We start from the raw sequence: 18248 nt of genomic DNA, 5'->3' as shown, positions 1-18248 counted from the left end.
AGGGACACTGGGTAATGAAGTCCGAATGGCACTTCTCGGTTACAGATATTCTCCTCAAAGAACCACAACTCCCATGAGTGGAGCAGAACCGTCAGAGCAGCCTGAGACGTTCATGTGTGCAGTTCAGCAGATGATTTAACTCTGTACCTGTTAACAGAGCCGTGTTAGTGACAGATATGACGGAGGGGACGTAAGTAATTTACTTTAATTTAAAGGATATCATTGTCGAAATCAAATTCATCTTTTTATGTTTAACCTAAAACGTTGTTTTAAGGCAATAGAAAGTCATTGGTTGTTATTCTACAGTGGTTTGGGATAAAAACTAGACTGTATGTGGCTTTGTTATAGTTTTGAGGTGGATTTTGTATGCCTGTTACTGTTATTACCCACAATAAGCTAACATTGCATTAATCTAGCCAGGGTAATTAGTGCAGTTTGAAACATGTATCTAGTGTATTTGTAAATTAGTTTTTTATAAATGATTCTGTTATTAAATTTAAATAAGCAGCTCTGTGTTCCTCCAGTGTGCAGCATTACTCTAATTATCCACTTTTTCATGATGTTTCTAAATAGTTCTCTTCAGTACAAGAATTTCTTCTTCACTCATTTTAAATACCTTTGTTTGATGAGGTCAGTTACCTCTTTGTATACTTAAATTAGAGTTATATGACTGAATGTACAGCCACACCATGCATTGTTGCAGTGAAAGTTGACAAAAAGTTGCTCTACCTGAACCAGTTACAAATTTGATCAGTATAGAAAATTACACTAATCATTGTTACAGTTTTTGACCCTTCCCCTAAATAAATCTAAAACCTTTTCCTACACTTAGTGATTATGCTTACAATTAAGAAAACAAATACCCAAAGTTAAATATCCTCTTTCCCTTTGAAAAATGTCCAATAATGAACTTATTATCATTGTTATAAAGAATTTTGAAGACTTCATTGGGTTGTGGATTATAAAGAGATCCTGTCATCATAGTTTTTCCAGCAGATAGCACAAGTTCCATAGTTTACACAACCGAAAAGTCACACATTTGTACTTCAGCTGGCTGAAAATGTGTAAATATTTCTTAAAAAAAAAGCTTTTTAAATATTTTTGTTTTGTTATATTGTTTCAAAATCCATGCAGAAAGTCTGGTCTTCATACATCTCAAAAATCTCTATATTTTTTTTCAAGAAAAAGTTCCCTCTTTTAAAATCAGTATCTTTATGCGTCTCAAAATGCGTGCCCTGGTTGTTGTACCTCATAGGCACCTGCGGAGGCGAGGAGGGCCGTACAGGACAGAGCCAGCCACAGACCTGAGCCGCTGGAGGCTGTCTAACGTGGAGGGCAGGCAGACCTGGCGCTATGTGGAGGATCAGGGGGCACCGGACAGAGAGCAGACGATGCTGGAGGCACATTGTCTGGGCCTGGACACGGTAAGCTGTCAAGCATTACAGTTGAATAGAATAGTGAAGAGGTAGCTGGTGGGAGTCCAGAGCTGGGGAATGAACAGCGCCACTTAGTAGGGCTTAGTAGGTGGTGAGGCAGGCTGGCAAAAGAGAGGGAAAACAGGTGGAAGTCACAGTGGAGGGCTGGCAGAAAGGCTAAAACTGAGCTGGACTTGCAGCACTTAAAAAAAAAAAGGAGAATGGCACAACAATCTGACTGACAGCAAGACTTCTTACAGGAGATGATGAGGGGAAAACCAGAACACACAAAGCACTCTATTCTCACATTATAAGGTCTGAAAATAAACAAAAAATAAGACCACACTCACAGGCAGACAGAAGTCACACAGGAGGGATATGTCCAGGTAAGACGGCTCCCTGATTCCAGCAGTAAACAATTAACTTAGTGTTTTATTCACAGGTTCTTTATTGGACTCTGTTTTATTCACTTCTTTCTATTCAGAATTATCAAATTAAATCATACACCAGGTATCCCGAGAGTGTGAGCTACGGTCCCCTGGTGGGCTATAAAGGTACTGCAGGAAGACAACAAATGAAACCATATATACAGTATTTTTCCATTTCAGCAAATTGATGATTTGCACTTGCTTTCAAATATTTACTTTTATGAGGAACTTTTTAACATTTTCATATATTTTGTATGTATAAACTGAAATGTAAGTTAATTTGCAATGTCACTGTTATTAAAGCAAAATATAAGATGCCAATAACAGACAGTATTCTTATATTTTAAGTCTAGAAACTAACCTTTTAAATATTTTAATCTTTCTGTATCCGTGTATATTTATGATCCCTCCCCTCCCACAGAGCCAGTTTGTGTCTGGCTCCCCGGCGGCCCACACAGCTGAAGATGCAGCTCTGAAGGGAATGGACTTCTACAGACACCTCCAGGCTGAGGACGGTCACTGGGCCGGGGACTATGGAGGACCTCTCTTCCTCCTCCCAGGTAAAGCCAAATCATCTTTCTGTGGCCTCATATTTGACACCTGTAATTTGCAGCAGCTGTATTTTGCTCTTTCATGAAAATGCAAATTTGTTTACTGCAGAATTTTGCTAGATGATTCATTAAAAGCACTGCAGCAGACAGAGAAGCACACCTTATGTGGATATAGGTTTGCAGTGTTGCACAGTAAAGCTACAAAAAGAGCTGTGTAGTTTTTTAAGTTCTTGTATCCCCTTTATCTGCAATTGACTGCCTCTAAATTGCTATAGAGCAAAGTTTCAGGATCACACCTCAACTATGCCTCTTACAGCACTCTCTGGTGCTCAGCCAGTAGAGGAACACACATATGCAGTGCGTCCACATTTAGTGCCAAAATAATGGCATCAAAACTACTGAAATATCTCTTTAAGCAGACTGCAGCAGAAGATTTACACTGGAGGTGTTATTGTGCATGTTCTTCTGTCCCTGCATGAATGCCTACACTTGTGCTTCAGGTCTCCTGATCACGTGCCACATAGCAAAGATCACTCTGCCTGAGGCTTGGAAGAAAGAGATGGTGAGATACCTGCGCTCCGTTCAGCTTCCAGATGGAGGCTGGGGTCTGTAAGTTGACAACAAACTTTATTTCATTTTTAAATATCCACACACTTCATTTCAGAGGGGAGATTTCTTGACTGAGAGTTTTAGATTCAGTTGTAGACATGATGCTGTACAAGCACAGTTTATATAACGTCTCTGAGATCCACATCTAGAAGTTCAGTAAAGTCCTGTAACTAGATGTAGGTCCTGTCCATCAGATACATGATGTAGGTACTGGCTCAGGATAACTCTAACTAAGGTCAGCATGCATGCAAAGTGTAACCCACTCTAATTTCTCAACCTTAAATCATATCACTGATGTGTTCGAGCATGATACGATCTTAACCTATGAGAGTCTTGTTGTTTATCTCTTTAGACATATTGAGGATAAGTCAACAGTCTTCGGCACAGCGCTGAGTTACACCTCTTTGAGGATCCTGGGAGTCGAGCCTGATGATCCAGATCTGACCCGGGCCAGGAACAACCTGCACAGCAAAGGTGTGCAGCTGATGCTTAATGTGATCTCAGTTATAACTGAATCTGCAGCCACTGTTACACGCATAGTAATATCTCTGATCATCTGTCTGCGCTGATAACACTTTTACAAGAGCTTCCCCAAAAAAATCTATCACCTGTAATGAAGGATATAAAGATGTGAGAGCTGTAGAAAACAAACAATGATAGTTTTTTACGGTAGTGACTTCAAACTAAAGTGGTGGGATTTTCATCATCTACAGGCGGTGCCGTGGGGATTCCCTCCTGGGGTAAATTCTGGTTGGCCATTTTGAACGTCTACAGCTGGGAGGGGATGAACACACTACTACCGGAGATGTGGTAAGTCTCTGTTTCTAACAACATATAATGTCATCTTCTTTCCATCTATTATGCTTTAATAACACAAAAGGATCTGAGGTTAAAAATAGGATTATATTTTCTCAGTTAGGAGTTGAAAAATATTCCTTCAGCATAACTTTGAAATAAAACTCAAGACACAACGCCCTGATGAAAGGAGAAGCGCTCTGTGAGGAAACCCCTCCTCCCAAATATGCCCTCCTGATCAGTCACATCCCCTACATGGCCACTTCAACTCTCACATCACATCCTCCACAATTGTTGTTTTTATTAGGATGTTGTGTCAAACACAAAGTCACAGAGTGTTTCATGTTAAATACATTTTCCCACTACATTTCTTACTTTCTCAATGATATGGTTCAAAAAGCTGACATTATGTGGTGCAAAGTGTCTCGAACTGTAGGTGGGTAGATGGTGGTACTTATTATTTTTCTGTATATGTAGCCTGCTGGAGACCTGTGGGTCCATTCTTTCCTCAAATGGTCACCATGTGAATAAAACAGTTATATTGTTTCCATTGTCTCAGACTAAATCTTAAAATCTCTTTAATCTGTCCCAGGCTGTTCCCCACGTGGATGCCAGCTCACCCCTCCACCCTGTGGTGTCACTGTCGTCAGGTCTACCTCCCCATGAGCTACTGTTACGCTGTCAGACTGGCTGCAGATGAAGACGACCTGGTCCTCAGCCTTAGACAGGTGAAGAACTCATTTTACACCACAAGGGGGCGCCATACACAGCATACAAAGCCAATAATGAGCTCTAAAAGTATCACAGAGGAGAGATGATGCATTTTCATTTCTGTGTGAATTGTTTATTCGAGTTACACTGTGAGAGTGTCTTTCTTTTGAGTTAAAGGTACAATCTGTAGTATTTAACAGACGTGGTAGAAATGTAATAAAATATTCATAAATATGTTTAAATTAGTTTTATAATCACCTGAATATAAAACTCTTTTTGTTCTGGTTAGCTTATAATGAGCCTTTTATATCAACATAGGAGCTGGTCCCTTTCCAAAACACATGATAGGAAAAAATGTATATTGTCCATGTAAGTATTTGGCCATTATGAGCCTTCTGCAGAGCTTCAGTGCTTCATGTAGTCTTAGAAAATCAAAGTATGGAGTCTACTGGATGCAGAGGTTTGGTCTTTCCAAAGTTTCCCCTCAGTGTCACATCAGGATAAGATCTGATGACCTCAAAGTCCTGAGCCTCGGGGGCCGGGGTGATAAAACCACATTAATAATATTTCACCTCGCTCTTCTTTTACTATGTCTCCCATCTCTGAATCAGTGTGCGAGTAACTATCAATCACATCATCCTCTTTCAGGGATACACATTCAAACTTTGCACGGGGAACAGCTAAGCACTGTTTTTCTTGGCCTGAGCTTTCTTACGTCCTAACATACATACTCTGTATTACATTAACACATGATTTCATCTTTATTCTCCAGGAGCTTTACGTCCAGGACTATTCAACCATCAACTGGCCCGCTCAGAGGAGCAATGTGGCAGCATGTGATCTGTACACACCTCACAGCACTCTGCTCACAGTCGCCTACAGTAAGTATGAACAGCCCACTGCGCACTGATGATAAAACCTGGACGTAGCTTCAGGGTCTTTAACCTTTGCTGCCTTTCTCTGCTGTTTCATCTGTCTTGGTTTTCCCAACATAAACAACTCAGACTCATTGATACGGTTAAAGTCAGTCTGTGATCAGGGCTGCATCTGTAGTTCAACATCAGACTGTTTCAAAAAATGTTACCATAATGGTGACGAAGCACAAACGTTTGCACAACTCAGCCACAAGCACAGAAGTGACCAAAATAACCGAGGGGATTCCCTGGAGACGTGATGTTTTTGATGCAATAATGAGAAAACGTTCATATTTTCCACTGGTCTCTCCTTTAAAGTTCTGTCATGAATCATCCCTGACCTAATAACTCTGTTCCTGTTTCTCTGCAGTGGTGTTAAATGTTTATGAAGCTCATCACAGCACAACAATGAGAGAGTGGGCAGTCAAAGAGCTGTATGAACACATCCAGGCTGACGACCGCTTCACTAAATGTATCAGCATTGGACCGGTACTACACAAAATACTAAATAAAAAGCACTTTCAATGAAATGCATGGTTCGTATTGAAGCTTAGCATGTTATTTGTACTTATTTGGGAATTCAAAAAGCTTGAAGGGACTCTACAAAATGATTCCACCATGTTCTAGAACCTTCATATTTGAAGCAAACTATTATCAGATACAACTAGAAGGGGAGACGATTAAATGTGTGTCTTCCTCCTCAGATCTCTAAGACTATCAATATGCTGGTTCGCTGGTACGTGGACGGTCCAACCTCCTCAGTCTTTCAGGATCACGTGTCCAGGATCCCAGACTACCTCTGGTCAGTCAGACTGTCTTTAAACAATGTCTTTACAACTCTAATCATGTTTAGGTCTTGTTTTTATGAACCTGTTGTGTTGGTCATTATGTTATATAATATGTAACACTGAAAACAGTTTGAACAGTTTGAATACATCCTGAAACAAAGATGCTCAACAAAGCTTTGTTTGTGTTCCAGGTTGGGATTAGATGGCATGAAGATGCAGGTGAGAATCCACTCTTTGTTTGTTTACATGTTCTGTGACACTGGGTACGTACTGTATGTACATGCAGAGATAAATCATGACAATGTTGTTCCTGAAAAGCAAACATTTGAGGTCAGCTCAGTTGCTCAGTTATCCAGAAATCGGAAAATAGATTACAGAACTGACCTTGTGGATTCATGAACTTTTCATCCTTACAATATGTAAAATAACTTTCTGTTTCCGTACTTTATAATCTATCCCTTAGTGAGAGTGTCGGTCCACTAAGTGCCTTCAAATTTCTGACCCCTTTGTTTTCTTTCACAGGGTACCAACGGATCTCAGCTGTGGGATACCTGCTTTGCTGTTCAGGCTTTCCTTGAGGTATCTCAAATGAAGGCTCCTCATTCTTTTTTTTAACACAGTATTTTAATGTTTGCACTATTACATAAGCACTCATGACATGAGGACCAATTCAACCAGATCAAACAAGGAGCAAACGTAAAGATGTAAAAAGGCTGGGGCGCTGGTGGCCTAGCGGTCTAAGCGCCCCACATACAGAGGCTACAGTCCTCGTCGCAGGGGTCGCTGGCTCGATTCCCGACTGGCCGACCATTTCCTGCATGTCTTCCCACGCTCACTACTCCCTACATTTCCTGTCTCTCTTCAGCTGTCCTGTCAAATAAAGGCAAAAAGACCAAAAAAATTATAACTTAAAAAAAATAAATAAATAATAAAAAAAAGATTTAAAAAGGCATTAGATTAGATTTATTCCTGATGTCACCATCGTCACTTTCTTGTGTTTCACTATGAAAACAGCTGTGTGAGCTCATGATGAGATGTTTGTCGTCACTTTCAGGCAGGAGCCCAGGATAACCCCGGACTAGTTGAGTGCCTCCACAATGCCCATGACTTCCTTAGAGTAACACAGGTACCACCAACATCTGTTACAAAGTTATCTTTCTTCAAACTAAATAATAACAACCTTTATATCTTTACTATTGAAACGTGCTAAAGATCAGAACAGTAACTTATGTCTTATCAATTCTCTCACTCTTACAGATACCAGAGAATCCTCCTGAGTATGAGAAGTACTACAGACAGATGAACAAGGTAGAACTAATATGAGAACAGCTTTTGGATGGTTGTTAAATGGGAAGGCAAAGTGGCCTCTGACAGCCTGTAATTTATGTCCACACCTTTTCATCCCAACTTGTTTGTGTCAGGGAGGATTCCCCTTCAGCACACGTGACTGTGGCTGGATCGTGGCTGACTGCACAGCAGAGGGCCTGAAGTCAGTGATGCTGCTGCAGGAGCTCTGTCCCTCCATCAGCCGGCACGTCACCCCAGATCGGTTATTTGATGCGGTCAACGTGGTGAGTGGTGGATAAATGAATGAAGGACTAGAGGGAGCTTTTTCATTTTATACAAGTTTTGGAGAACCTCAACACAGGATGTCAACGAATCTACACACTGCTCTTCTAAAGATTATTCACCTTGTCTTTGTTATTTAAGTCATTGATAGGCTAAACTTTGTGCAGCTGTAAATCTGCTGCAGTAGGCCTCATCTTTGCTGCTTCTCACTTGTGTTTCTGTCTCTTGCAGCTGCTGAGCATGAGAAACCCTGACGGTGGATTTGCCACATATGAAACTAAGAGAGGAGGGAAACTCCTGGAGCTGCTCAACCCCTCTGAGGTGTTTGGTATGTCTGTTGCTAATATCAACAGCAAGTTTATGAAGCACCCTCGTAGATATGTTTAGTCACAAAATACTTCTATTGTTTGTTATGATCCAAATAGTGAGGAAGCAGATGTTTTAATGCCATAGCTAACACTGAATGAAAAGCCGTTACATAGAAAAATCTCCATGAAATGTTTCCTTAAAAGAAGCATCGTGCAAGTCGGTGCCTGACCCCTGAGTCTTCTAGTAGAGTTCACTGCCAGGACAGTGTCAGTGTTGCTCAACCTGCAAATACGCAGATGTGAAAAAGGGAAACAAGGAGTTAAATACAAACACAACATGTATGTCTCATTTAAAGGATCGAACACTTTTCCATTGCTCTCCATATGTTGCAATTGAATGACCTTTTTCAACACAGAAGAGCAGAGAGGATTACATAATCGTGTTTACCTGTCAAAAAGAGGATATACCATGTGTTGTGAAACCTCACTCCTCTTTGTTTCTTCCTCTTATGCACACAAACAGGTGACATCATGATAGATTATACATACGTGGAGTGTACTTCAGCAACAATGCAGGCCCTGAGGCACTTCCAGAAAGTGTACCCTGAACACAGACCGGAGGAGATAAGGTATGATACGCACATGCAGACACGCTTACACTGATGTTTCTGCAGGTATTGTTTTTCAAAGTTGAAGGTTTTCTGCTGTTTTGTTTCTTTGTCAGCTCCACTTTGAGAAAGGGTCTGGAGTACTGCAGGAAGGTGCAGAGGCCTGATGGATCCTGGGAAGGGTGGGAATACACTTCCTATTTTTCCATCTGATATTTTGCAAGTGACTGTAAAGATGGACGACATGCCTCCTCCTGTTGTTCAAAAGAGAAGCCAAAATACCCCCACAAGGGGCAGAGACATATTGCAGCTGGTAGAGTCACTATGTTTACGTCCAGCACTGTCCACTAATCAAAACCCAGATTTAACTGACCAATGACATGGCAAAGATCCCTCAGCTCAGTACAGACTACACGAGAACAGAGTCTTGTGTTTGTTTGAAGCACACACTCACAGTTATGGAAAGTTTAATGACTCTAGTGTTAGTGTGAGTTATGTTTATCTCTTCATTCCTCCTGGTCTCATTGCCGGATGAGCCAACAGACCTGTCAATCATTAATAACATCAAATAAAAATTGATTTATGTACACTACTGCAGTCAGCCAGTAGAGGGAGCTCCAAATGTTTTGGCTTCACTTTTGGAAGCTTATTTTTTTTGTCTGCCGTCTTTTTTAAATCCTCTATGCATTTTACCTGATCCTCCCCTTTGTGGTCTTTCTCAGGTCCTGGGGAGTGTGCTTCACTTATGGAATCTGGTTTGGCCTCGAAGCTTTTGCTTGTATGGGACTCGTCTACGAGGATGAGTAAGTATCGCCATCATTGATCACCAACACTGAACATAATGTAGACCTTGTTTTCCCTGACTCGTCGGGCCACACGGGACCTTGATGAACTCCTCACTTACATACCTAATGACACTGTGGTGCCTTTGTTATCAGGGATGTGTGTGTAGAGGTTCAGAAAGCCTGTCAGTTCCTGTTGGACCGGCAGATGCCAGATGGGGGCTGGGGGGAGGACTTTGAGTCGTGTGAGCAGCGTTGCTACATCCAGAGCAGCACGGCCCAGATCCACAACACCTGCTGGGCTCTGTTAGGCCTCATGGCGGCCAGGTGAGAACAAAATATTGAAGTGATATTCAGCAGTGTAGAATAAATGGTTTAGCTGATCTTTTCCTGACTGAATAATATCTCCTTAATGTTTTTTCCAACCTCAGGCATCCAGACCGGCGAGCCATCGAGCAAGGAGTACAGCTGCTGGTTGATAAGCAGCTTCCCAACGGAGACTGGCCACAGGTAATCATCTGCATATTCTTATGACACCACTCAAACTTCTGTTATTTTGCCACTAGTAATGTAAGAAGTTAATCCATTCATGAATACCATGTGGCTTTTCACTCTTCAGGAGAATATTGCAGGCGTGTTCAACAAGAGCTGTGCTATCAGCTACACCTCCTACAGAAACGTCTTCCCAGTCTGGACGCTCGGCCGCTTCTCAAACCTGTACCCGAGCAGTCCACTGGCCGGGAAGGTGAAGCTCTGAAGACCATTTTTAAGAGCTCATTGTTCATCTGATCTGCAGAGATGAAGATAAAAAACATGAACAGATTTCTATGTTTACATTCTAGCATCCACCAGAGCGACTCCCTCCAAATCTGTAGTGATAATCTGCTGTGATCTGACACACCCAGTTTATGTGCTGTTTTAAGAAGCATAGAAAAGCATTCATGTCCATGCTGCCTTAGTGTCACGCCCCTTCTGTACTATATCCACTCAGAATAAATAATTTTTATATCATTTCATCACGACTGAATTCATCTTTACTGAATGTGTTTTCCACAAGCGGCTACCTCCGGTATTTAAAGGGATAGTTTTTTTTTTTTAAATAGGGTTGTATGAAGAATTTGTCAATAGTCTTACCCACAGAAGAGAAACTGGCTAAAGAACCTGAGCATGAGCTAGGCTATCAAATTCTGTAGTACCACATAATTAAGCAAATTTTAAGAAATTCCAACCAAACATTTGTGTAGATTTGAGTGTACACTCTGTTTGAATTTGTCATTAAAGTACAAAATGATTATAATATCAAATTGCGTATTACTTTTGACTTGTCGACTGAGCAGTCTGGGAGTTTTTAAAGTGCACTGCCATTCAAAAGCTGTGTTGTCATTATTTCCCAACACAGCTGCAGTGGGAAGCAGGAAGACACAGCGGCAGTTTAACTACAGTGTGCCAAAAGGGGCAAAATACTATGTGATTCAAAAAGCTTCCACGTTAATTTTGATGCGTTGTCGCTGACAGCTCTACTTAGATGACAACCAAGAAAACTGAAATTATTTTCTTGGCCACAAACACCTCAGAGAAATGTTATTTAATGTAATATCCTGGCTTTCTTACTAATCACCTGGCTGTATTGAATATTTGAGACAACCTGATCACACACGTCCTATCAAATCAATCCTTGGAAAGGAGTCTGACACATTTATATAGTTTATGATTTCACCTCTTCCTGTTGACTGTGTGGCAAAATATTAGTTTTTGATAGCATTGGTGAACAAAACGTAGGTTTCATTTATGAAAAGAAAAAAGGAGCTGAACGATAGAGACATCGACCAAATTGAAGAAAACAGACAAAGCAACACAAACAGCGACACGGTATCAGCATTCGAAGGGTTGCAGGACTGATGGAGTGAGAAAGAAAACACAAACAGAAAAATGCTATTGTTTTTATTCTAACATAAATGAAATGTAATGTTTTAAAAAGCTATTAAGAGTACCATTGCTAAGAAATTGCCACAAACCATTAGAAATGAGGAATTTTATAATTGGCTGTATAATAAATCACCTTTAAATCAATAGCCTATTTAGTGTCAACTTGTATCTTAAGTTTGAATTAATTAACAGTTTGCACATGCAGATATAGATAGACTGTAATCTCTGAATGAAAAGCAGTTAGATAGAAAAGTCACTGTTAAACGTTTCAGCGTTGTGCAAGTTGGTTCCTGAGCCGTGAGTCTATAAGAAGAGTTCACTGTCAGGACCGTCAGTGTTGCTCAAGCTGCAAATGTGCAGATCTGAAAAAAGGGAAACAAGGAGTCAGAAACATGACGATTGTGTCACATTTCAACATTTACAGGCTTGAACATTTTTCCATTTCTCTCCATATGTTGCAATTTAATGACCTTTTCAAACATGGAAGGGCAGAGAGTCTTACTTTATGATGTTTCTATGTGACAGAGGGGATATAAGGTGTTGTGAACTCTCTCCTCTCTTTTCTCTGTGCATGGGTCTCACTCAGGTGACATCATGATAGATAATACCTACGGGGAATGGACTCGAGCACTTAGGCACATCCAGAAGGCTACCCCTATTTGGAATCTATTAATGTGTTATGTCTGAGATCACTGTCACTATTTACACAGATCAACCTCAAACATTATGACTGCAGGATCCAATCTGTAGTGTTTACATAACACTCCTACTTCCCATTCTTATCACCATTTTCTGAGAAACTCTTCATCTTTAAAAGTCTTCCTCACAACTCTGTGAATAACTTCAGGAAACATAAAGAGTATGATAATATTCTCTGAATATCATCACCAGGAGAGAATATGAATACAGTCTCAGGCTTTTGCGTGGTTAACTTGCAAACTGCCTTTGCCCTACCCAGTGCATGCTCAGAGACATCTCATGATGTCCTAACCTTTATCACAGAGTAGAATTTGGCATTGCACACACATTTTTTCCCGCACCACTTCTCACTGCACTGAGCTGCATGTGTTGGTATTTGTTTTACTCTGGTGAAAAATGTAGCTGTGGGGAGAGACTTTGAACATGCATGCTGTCAGTCAAATGAGTTCAACTCTGCAGATTGCAAGAATCAAATCTTAACTTTAGAAGCACTTAAGTCACAATTTACACAGAAGACTCTCCTGATCATCTCTTTAATTGAGGTAGAAATCGTTTCCAGAGTAAAGTAACGCTCCAGTTTTTGCCTTTCGACCCTCATGCTGTCTGAACTGGAACCTTTCTGCAGGTGTGGTTCTAAGGAATGTTTTGAGGTTTGATAGTGAAAGGTGAGTGTGTCAATGTGACAGTCGACAAATATTTAGAGTGATTCCTTCTGTGTGTTTATTTGTGTAGCTCAGGTGAAGGGACAGGTGTGGGCAGGAGCAGAGAGTGATAGATGTTGTCAGTAGTGATGAGATCATGATAACAGACACACAGAAGTATGAAACTAGTCGAGCCGGTGCTCTCCTCTTGTTTTTTTCAGAGTCTGAGGAATGACTAGATGCTGATTAGGTTTAAAAACACCTCCCACGCATTTTCCACAGAAGGAGGGCAGGGATGTGTGGGGAATTCTCCCAACAACAACAACAACAACAGGAGGTTGTGTCTTTAATGCATGTGTACATGCATTAAAGACTCACCAGTTGGTACGCTCCCTTACGTCGGCTACGAACGACTCTTTGACTCTGACTGACACTGAGTACTCCCAGCCGGCAGAGAACAGTCGTCTCTGTGCCTGGTCTTATCATGCAGGTTGATGTGAACATTCCCCGAGCAGAGACCGTTGCCAAGTAACACATTTTTAGGGAGGTAATGTGGGCACACACCCAGCCGGTGAACTCGGCCCCTGGAGACTTGATCTAAGACATGAACCCATAAAAGTTTGATTTCAGATTTTAAACCCTGAAGAACCAAAGCTCTTAAACTCCACTTTGTCTGACACCATGCATGCATGCACAGGGGGTTACAAACATATGAATGAACTGTGTAAAGGATAATGTATAGTGAACTGGTGGTTATGTGATTAAAATCAGGGCGCAGTCAACATTAAGCTTCGAAGATTGCTCACAGCTGAAATGTTAAAGGCCAGTTCTGGATCTCATAAAAGAACAATCCGGTCACATTAGAAGTCTTTCTTTACTCCTCAGCTGTGACAGTACAGGTGTGGTACCTTGTTGTGATTTTAAGGTTGTAAAAATGCCGGCTTGTCAAAAATGTTGTACAGGTAACAAAATAACTTGAAATGGCGTGCAGGAACTCATACATGATAAACTTGTCATACAATGCTCATAATGCAGGAATTTATATTTAAGTAACATCTTTAATACAATTGTTGTCCTCTTATAGTAGCTACAGCTGCATGTGTTGTATGATACAGATAGAAACTTACCTCCTTTCACCTCCTGTACTCTCACTAAACAAAGGTTTGTTGATATGGACTGTCGGTCACACCACCAATGACCTGCTTTGTGTTGAGGTGTGGCTTCACAGAGAAGGAGGTGAAATCTGTGTCTGCAGATCTGCTGTCCAGCTTTAAGAGACTTTCATTTTAAAGTATATCCTAAAAGACTTGACTTGTGACTTAAATCCATATAGACAGACTTAACTTGTTAAAGACTTGACACCAGACTTAAACCATTAAGGGCCTGACATGAGACTTTAATCTCTGAAGACCTGACTTCAGACGTAAAGCCCCGGGGATTTGATTTTACAACATCTTTAAATCCTGTAAGATTGACTTGACACGTGGCAGCAGAAACATTTATGCCTTGACTGACAAGTCAGCTGTGAAGAGCCACAGGGCTGGAATATTGATGTCTTTAAACTTGAAATATCCATAACTGGAACGGGTTTAGTTACTGTGAAATTTAAGTAGACAACATTTGAATTATACCTGATAGTTTTGCAACTAGCATCTGCACACATGTGACTTGACTTGCAGCTGTCCTTCAGGACTTGAGTCACATTTATCTAAACACTATTCTTTTATTAGAGAGAACATTAAAGTAAGATGGGTGATCTAATTACTCATCTAGTTTTCCTTATCTGTGTTTGTGTATGAAAAACTTCTTTAAGGAAGTCCAGTTTCCTTGATTTATACACAGAAGAAAGCAAGTGGAATGAGTGGAATGGGGCTTGCTTAAAGGCACAAAAGCAAACGATAAATACAAGATTGAAGCTACTTCAGTACAAATGGCTGATTAGGATGTATATAACCCCTGTCAAACTTAACCACATGTCTAGTAACATTTCAGATATATGCACCAAATGTCAAAATGAAAAAGGAACCCTTCTTCACTGTTTATGGGAATGTCCAAAGATCCAGAAATTCTGGAAAGATGTAATTACCTGTCCGTCAAAGGTGTTTAATATTAGTATCTCTCTAAATGTTAAACTGTGCATACTTGGAATTTACCCAGCGGAGTTCGTACAAACACAGAAACAGACCAAATTACTGGACTTTGGACTTCTACATGCTAGGAGAGCCATCACATTGTGCTGGAAGAGTTTGGAGGCACCCCCTATGACGATGTGGATGAAGGAACTTTCACAATGTATTGGTCTGGAGAGACTGACATATATTGCAAAAGGAAAACGGAAGGATTTTGCGCATCTCTGGGAACCATATATGAACATTATTGAAGCTGGACAGTAGATCGCATCTGAAAAATGTGGGATCAATGATATCTTATTCATGTCTTTATTCTTATTTATAAAAAAAAAAAAATCACATTCACTTTATGTGATGGAGTGTGCGTGTGTGTGCGTGTGTGTGTGTGTGTGTGTGTGTGTGTGTGTGTGTGTCTGTTTATTTAAATTGTAATAAAACAAAAATGGCAATACAAAATATGGGAAAAAAAGAAAAACTGCTTTAAGGAAGTCCAGTTTTCTTGATTTATACACAGAAGAAAGCAAAAAAGAACTGACAAAAAGACTAAAAGATGCTCCTCTAAAGCTAATTGAAAGAGAGAGTCGTGTGTGAAGGATCACAAAGAAAAAACAAACAGGTGAAATATTAAAGTCTGTGTTGAGTCTCCAGACACAGGTGTGGTATGTGTCTTTGTATGTGGTAAAGGTTACAAACAAAGCACCTTGTCAAACACCCTGTGCAGAGAACATAACACTTGGAGTGGTGTGCAGAGCGTGATGATGCCATATCAGATAAACCAGTCATGCTCATGAACTTCTTTGCAGACATACATTTCTGCATGTGCTTTGTAAAACAGGTTCATACACTCATCCTCTCACCTCCTGTACCCTCGATGAAGTGGCTGTCCTGTCTTCGGTGACCGTATCTTTGTTTAGGTGTGGCTTCACATAAAAGCAGCTGCAGGTGGAATCTGCGTCTGTGGATCTGACTGTCGGGCTCGCAGTAAGTTCACCGGCTGATGATCTGTAGCTCTTTGACTTTAATTGATTTTAAAAGCTTACGTTTGCAGAGCGTGACTGCAGTTTTGGGGTATTTTAGATAATTTATAGCAGTTTTTCCTGACCTGAAAGTGTTTTTGTCTTATTGTAATCAATTAGCTCAGGTGCTTGCTTCTGAGGGGACCACGTAATGAAAGAAATTCTGTTGATTTTTTGGTAAAACGACTTTAAGCTTGAGTAGTTGCAAAGACGAAGACTTGTCTCTTATTTATGTTCAGAAACAAGCAAAATGATCTTGCTTTCTCCAGCTCCAGCTTTGTTTTTTTACTTGATTTCAAAGTTTCGTATATGAAGATAAGATAAAAATGGCAAAAATATTCAGCTGTTCTTTGTCCGCCAGTGTCACGGTACAGAAAAACACTGGAGGTCAGAATCAGAAAATGGATCACTTGTATCTTTGTGCCCTCGAGGACATCCATACGTCTGTCTGCTGCTGTGATTTTAATCTTTTAATGTTTTCTTTTTAATTTCAGGCCTGAGGGTTTGAAATGCATAAAAACAAAGGTAAATGAAATCCTCTTTACCCAAACCTCTTTCTTCCTACATATTTGACTTTCCTATTCACAAAGTATTGACTTCTTACAGGAGGGGGCTGTGGCCGGGGAGGCCATGGTCATGGCCATGGTCATGGTCATGGACATGGACACGGAGGAGGAGGAGGAGGAGGAGGACACGGTCATGGACACGGTGGTGGGCAAGGACAAGGATGTGGTCCGAAACGTAAACGCAGGCACAAGAATGGACACAAACACCGCAAGTGCCACAAGAAGGGGAAGGACTGCCACGGGGTGAGACTCTGCTAAGTTTAAATTAAAAACAGGAAGTCAGTTTTATTTGAACTCAGATGTGAAGCTTTGAAAGATTGTGTCATTCAACCTGTGCAGATCACAGACACTGAAGATGTTTTTAATGTTAACTCAGAACAGACTGAGACAGTTTTATTGGGTGCAACTTTTATTTTATCTCTATCTAATATTTATCTTGTTGAATTATTAGGTGTCAGCCAGGCAGACATGGATCCAGGTTTTTATTTGACAAATGAACATATTTATTTACTCTCACTGTCTCCACTTAAAAAAATGCATTAAGACTACTAACCCTGACGCTTCTGAAAGATGTCATATTGTATTTAAAAAGATAAACGTATAAAGTAATTCAACTGAGAAGCAACATCCAAACCTTCTTGTATTAATTTCCTTAAGATAAGACGTATGTCCAAAGCTTCCCACAGACTGTTTCAACACAGACCAAATTGTTCATGAACTTTTAAAATATGTTAAAAGGTTGTGGTAAAGTCGGGGTGAAAATCTAAGCAGTTTGGGTTCACACATGCAGTCCAAACAGGAAACTTTTGGGAGTTCTGTGCATGTGTGAATAGAGCCTAGGACACAATCCACTTCCTCTCTGCTGACAGTAAAATTGATTTATAATAGACAAACTAATCCCAACTCTTTGTCTCTTTTTCTTTTCTTTTGTCTTTTCTACGTCTCTGCTCCAGTCGTCCAGCAGCTCCTGCAGCAGCAGCAGCAGCAGCAGCAGCAGCAGCAGCGACTCCGATTAAATGAAGACTCCTGGATGATGACGAGAAACATCTGCAAACCTTTGTTATTGCTTCTAATGCAAGAATCAAATTATCCTATAACTCAATGTCACATTCAAAACTCTGCACATGTAAGCGAGCTTTCATCTCATGTAATAAGACACGTTTGGTTTCACAGACTATGAAGCAAAAACTCAAGCAATAAATTTCATGGTGAAAACAAAGACTGATGAGTTCTCTTCACACGTGCAGCTTCAGTCTCGCTCTGTTCTGACAGGTGAGACATTCAGGTTGATTGGCTGGTTTGATCAGCTGTTTACACATTTGGATAATATGAAGCTGTGTTTCTGGCCTCTTTCACTTTGATGCGTTGTAAAATCTACAGAAAGTTGAACAATCATAGACCTTCATGGGCCTTGGATCAGAAGAGATGGTGGTGTAGGATGTAATACTGTTTTGCATTTCTGTCTGACAGAGGAAACACAGTGTGTGTTTCTGCTTTGTTGGGTATGATTTTGGTTCCACTCCTCCCATTCTCCTGGATAAAAATCGAGATAATAAAAATGTCTTGAAATTGAATCCTTGCAAAGACCAGATTTCCCATCCTGTGGAAATTGACTTGTTAGAAATGCAGCCATAGTAGTCATTACTGTCCTCCTTTCAACTCTGAAATAAACAAATTATCAAGAGAAAAATGTGTTTCCTGACATGATGATGTCATATTAGTATTTTAACATGTTGAAAGGTAGTTAGAATTTGTTATTTGACATCAAGACTTGACTTCATTAAGTTTTCAAC

The 18248-nt window shown here is 40.4% G+C and overlaps 1 protein-coding gene across 1 annotated transcript; it reads left to right on the top strand.

Moving 5' to 3' along the window:
- Nucleotides 1-61: 61 nt before the first annotated feature.
- lss (lanosterol synthase (2,3-oxidosqualene-lanosterol cyclase)) lies at nucleotides 62-10497 on the top strand. The gene is made up of 22 exons (XM_034694578.1): nucleotides 62-190; nucleotides 1256-1424; nucleotides 2265-2403; nucleotides 2895-3003; nucleotides 3356-3477; nucleotides 3717-3813; nucleotides 4391-4526; nucleotides 5282-5390; nucleotides 5794-5912; nucleotides 6128-6225; nucleotides 6403-6430; nucleotides 6734-6790; nucleotides 7266-7337; nucleotides 7469-7519; nucleotides 7633-7782; nucleotides 8012-8108; nucleotides 8612-8717; nucleotides 8813-8878; nucleotides 9419-9499; nucleotides 9635-9805; nucleotides 9910-9988; nucleotides 10098-10497. The coding sequence occupies exons 1-22, from the start codon at nucleotides 177-179 to the stop codon at nucleotides 10233-10235; spliced, it is 2208 nt and encodes a 735-aa protein (XP_034550469.1). The 5' UTR covers nucleotides 62-176; the 3' UTR covers nucleotides 10236-10497.
- Nucleotides 10498-18248: the final 7751 nt, after the last annotated feature.

This window comes from Notolabrus celidotus, chromosome 10, assembly GCF_009762535.1.
Source record: "Notolabrus celidotus isolate fNotCel1 chromosome 10, fNotCel1.pri, whole genome shotgun sequence".
NCBI lineage: Eukaryota > Metazoa > Chordata > Actinopteri > Labriformes > Labridae > Notolabrus > Notolabrus celidotus.
This window is presented reverse-complemented; position numbering and strand designations above follow the sequence as displayed.

Bases quoted from the DNA above. Each gene is read 5' to 3' on its own strand.
- lss (XM_034694578.1), top strand. The intron at 1,425-2,264 runs GTAAGCTGTCAA...CCCCTCCCACAG, and splicing joins ATTGTCTGGGCCTGGACACG to AGCCAGTTTGTGTCTGGCTC. The intron at 3,814-4,390 runs GTAAGTCTCTGT...AATCTGTCCCAG, and splicing joins ACACTACTACCGGAGATGTG to GCTGTTCCCCACGTGGATGC.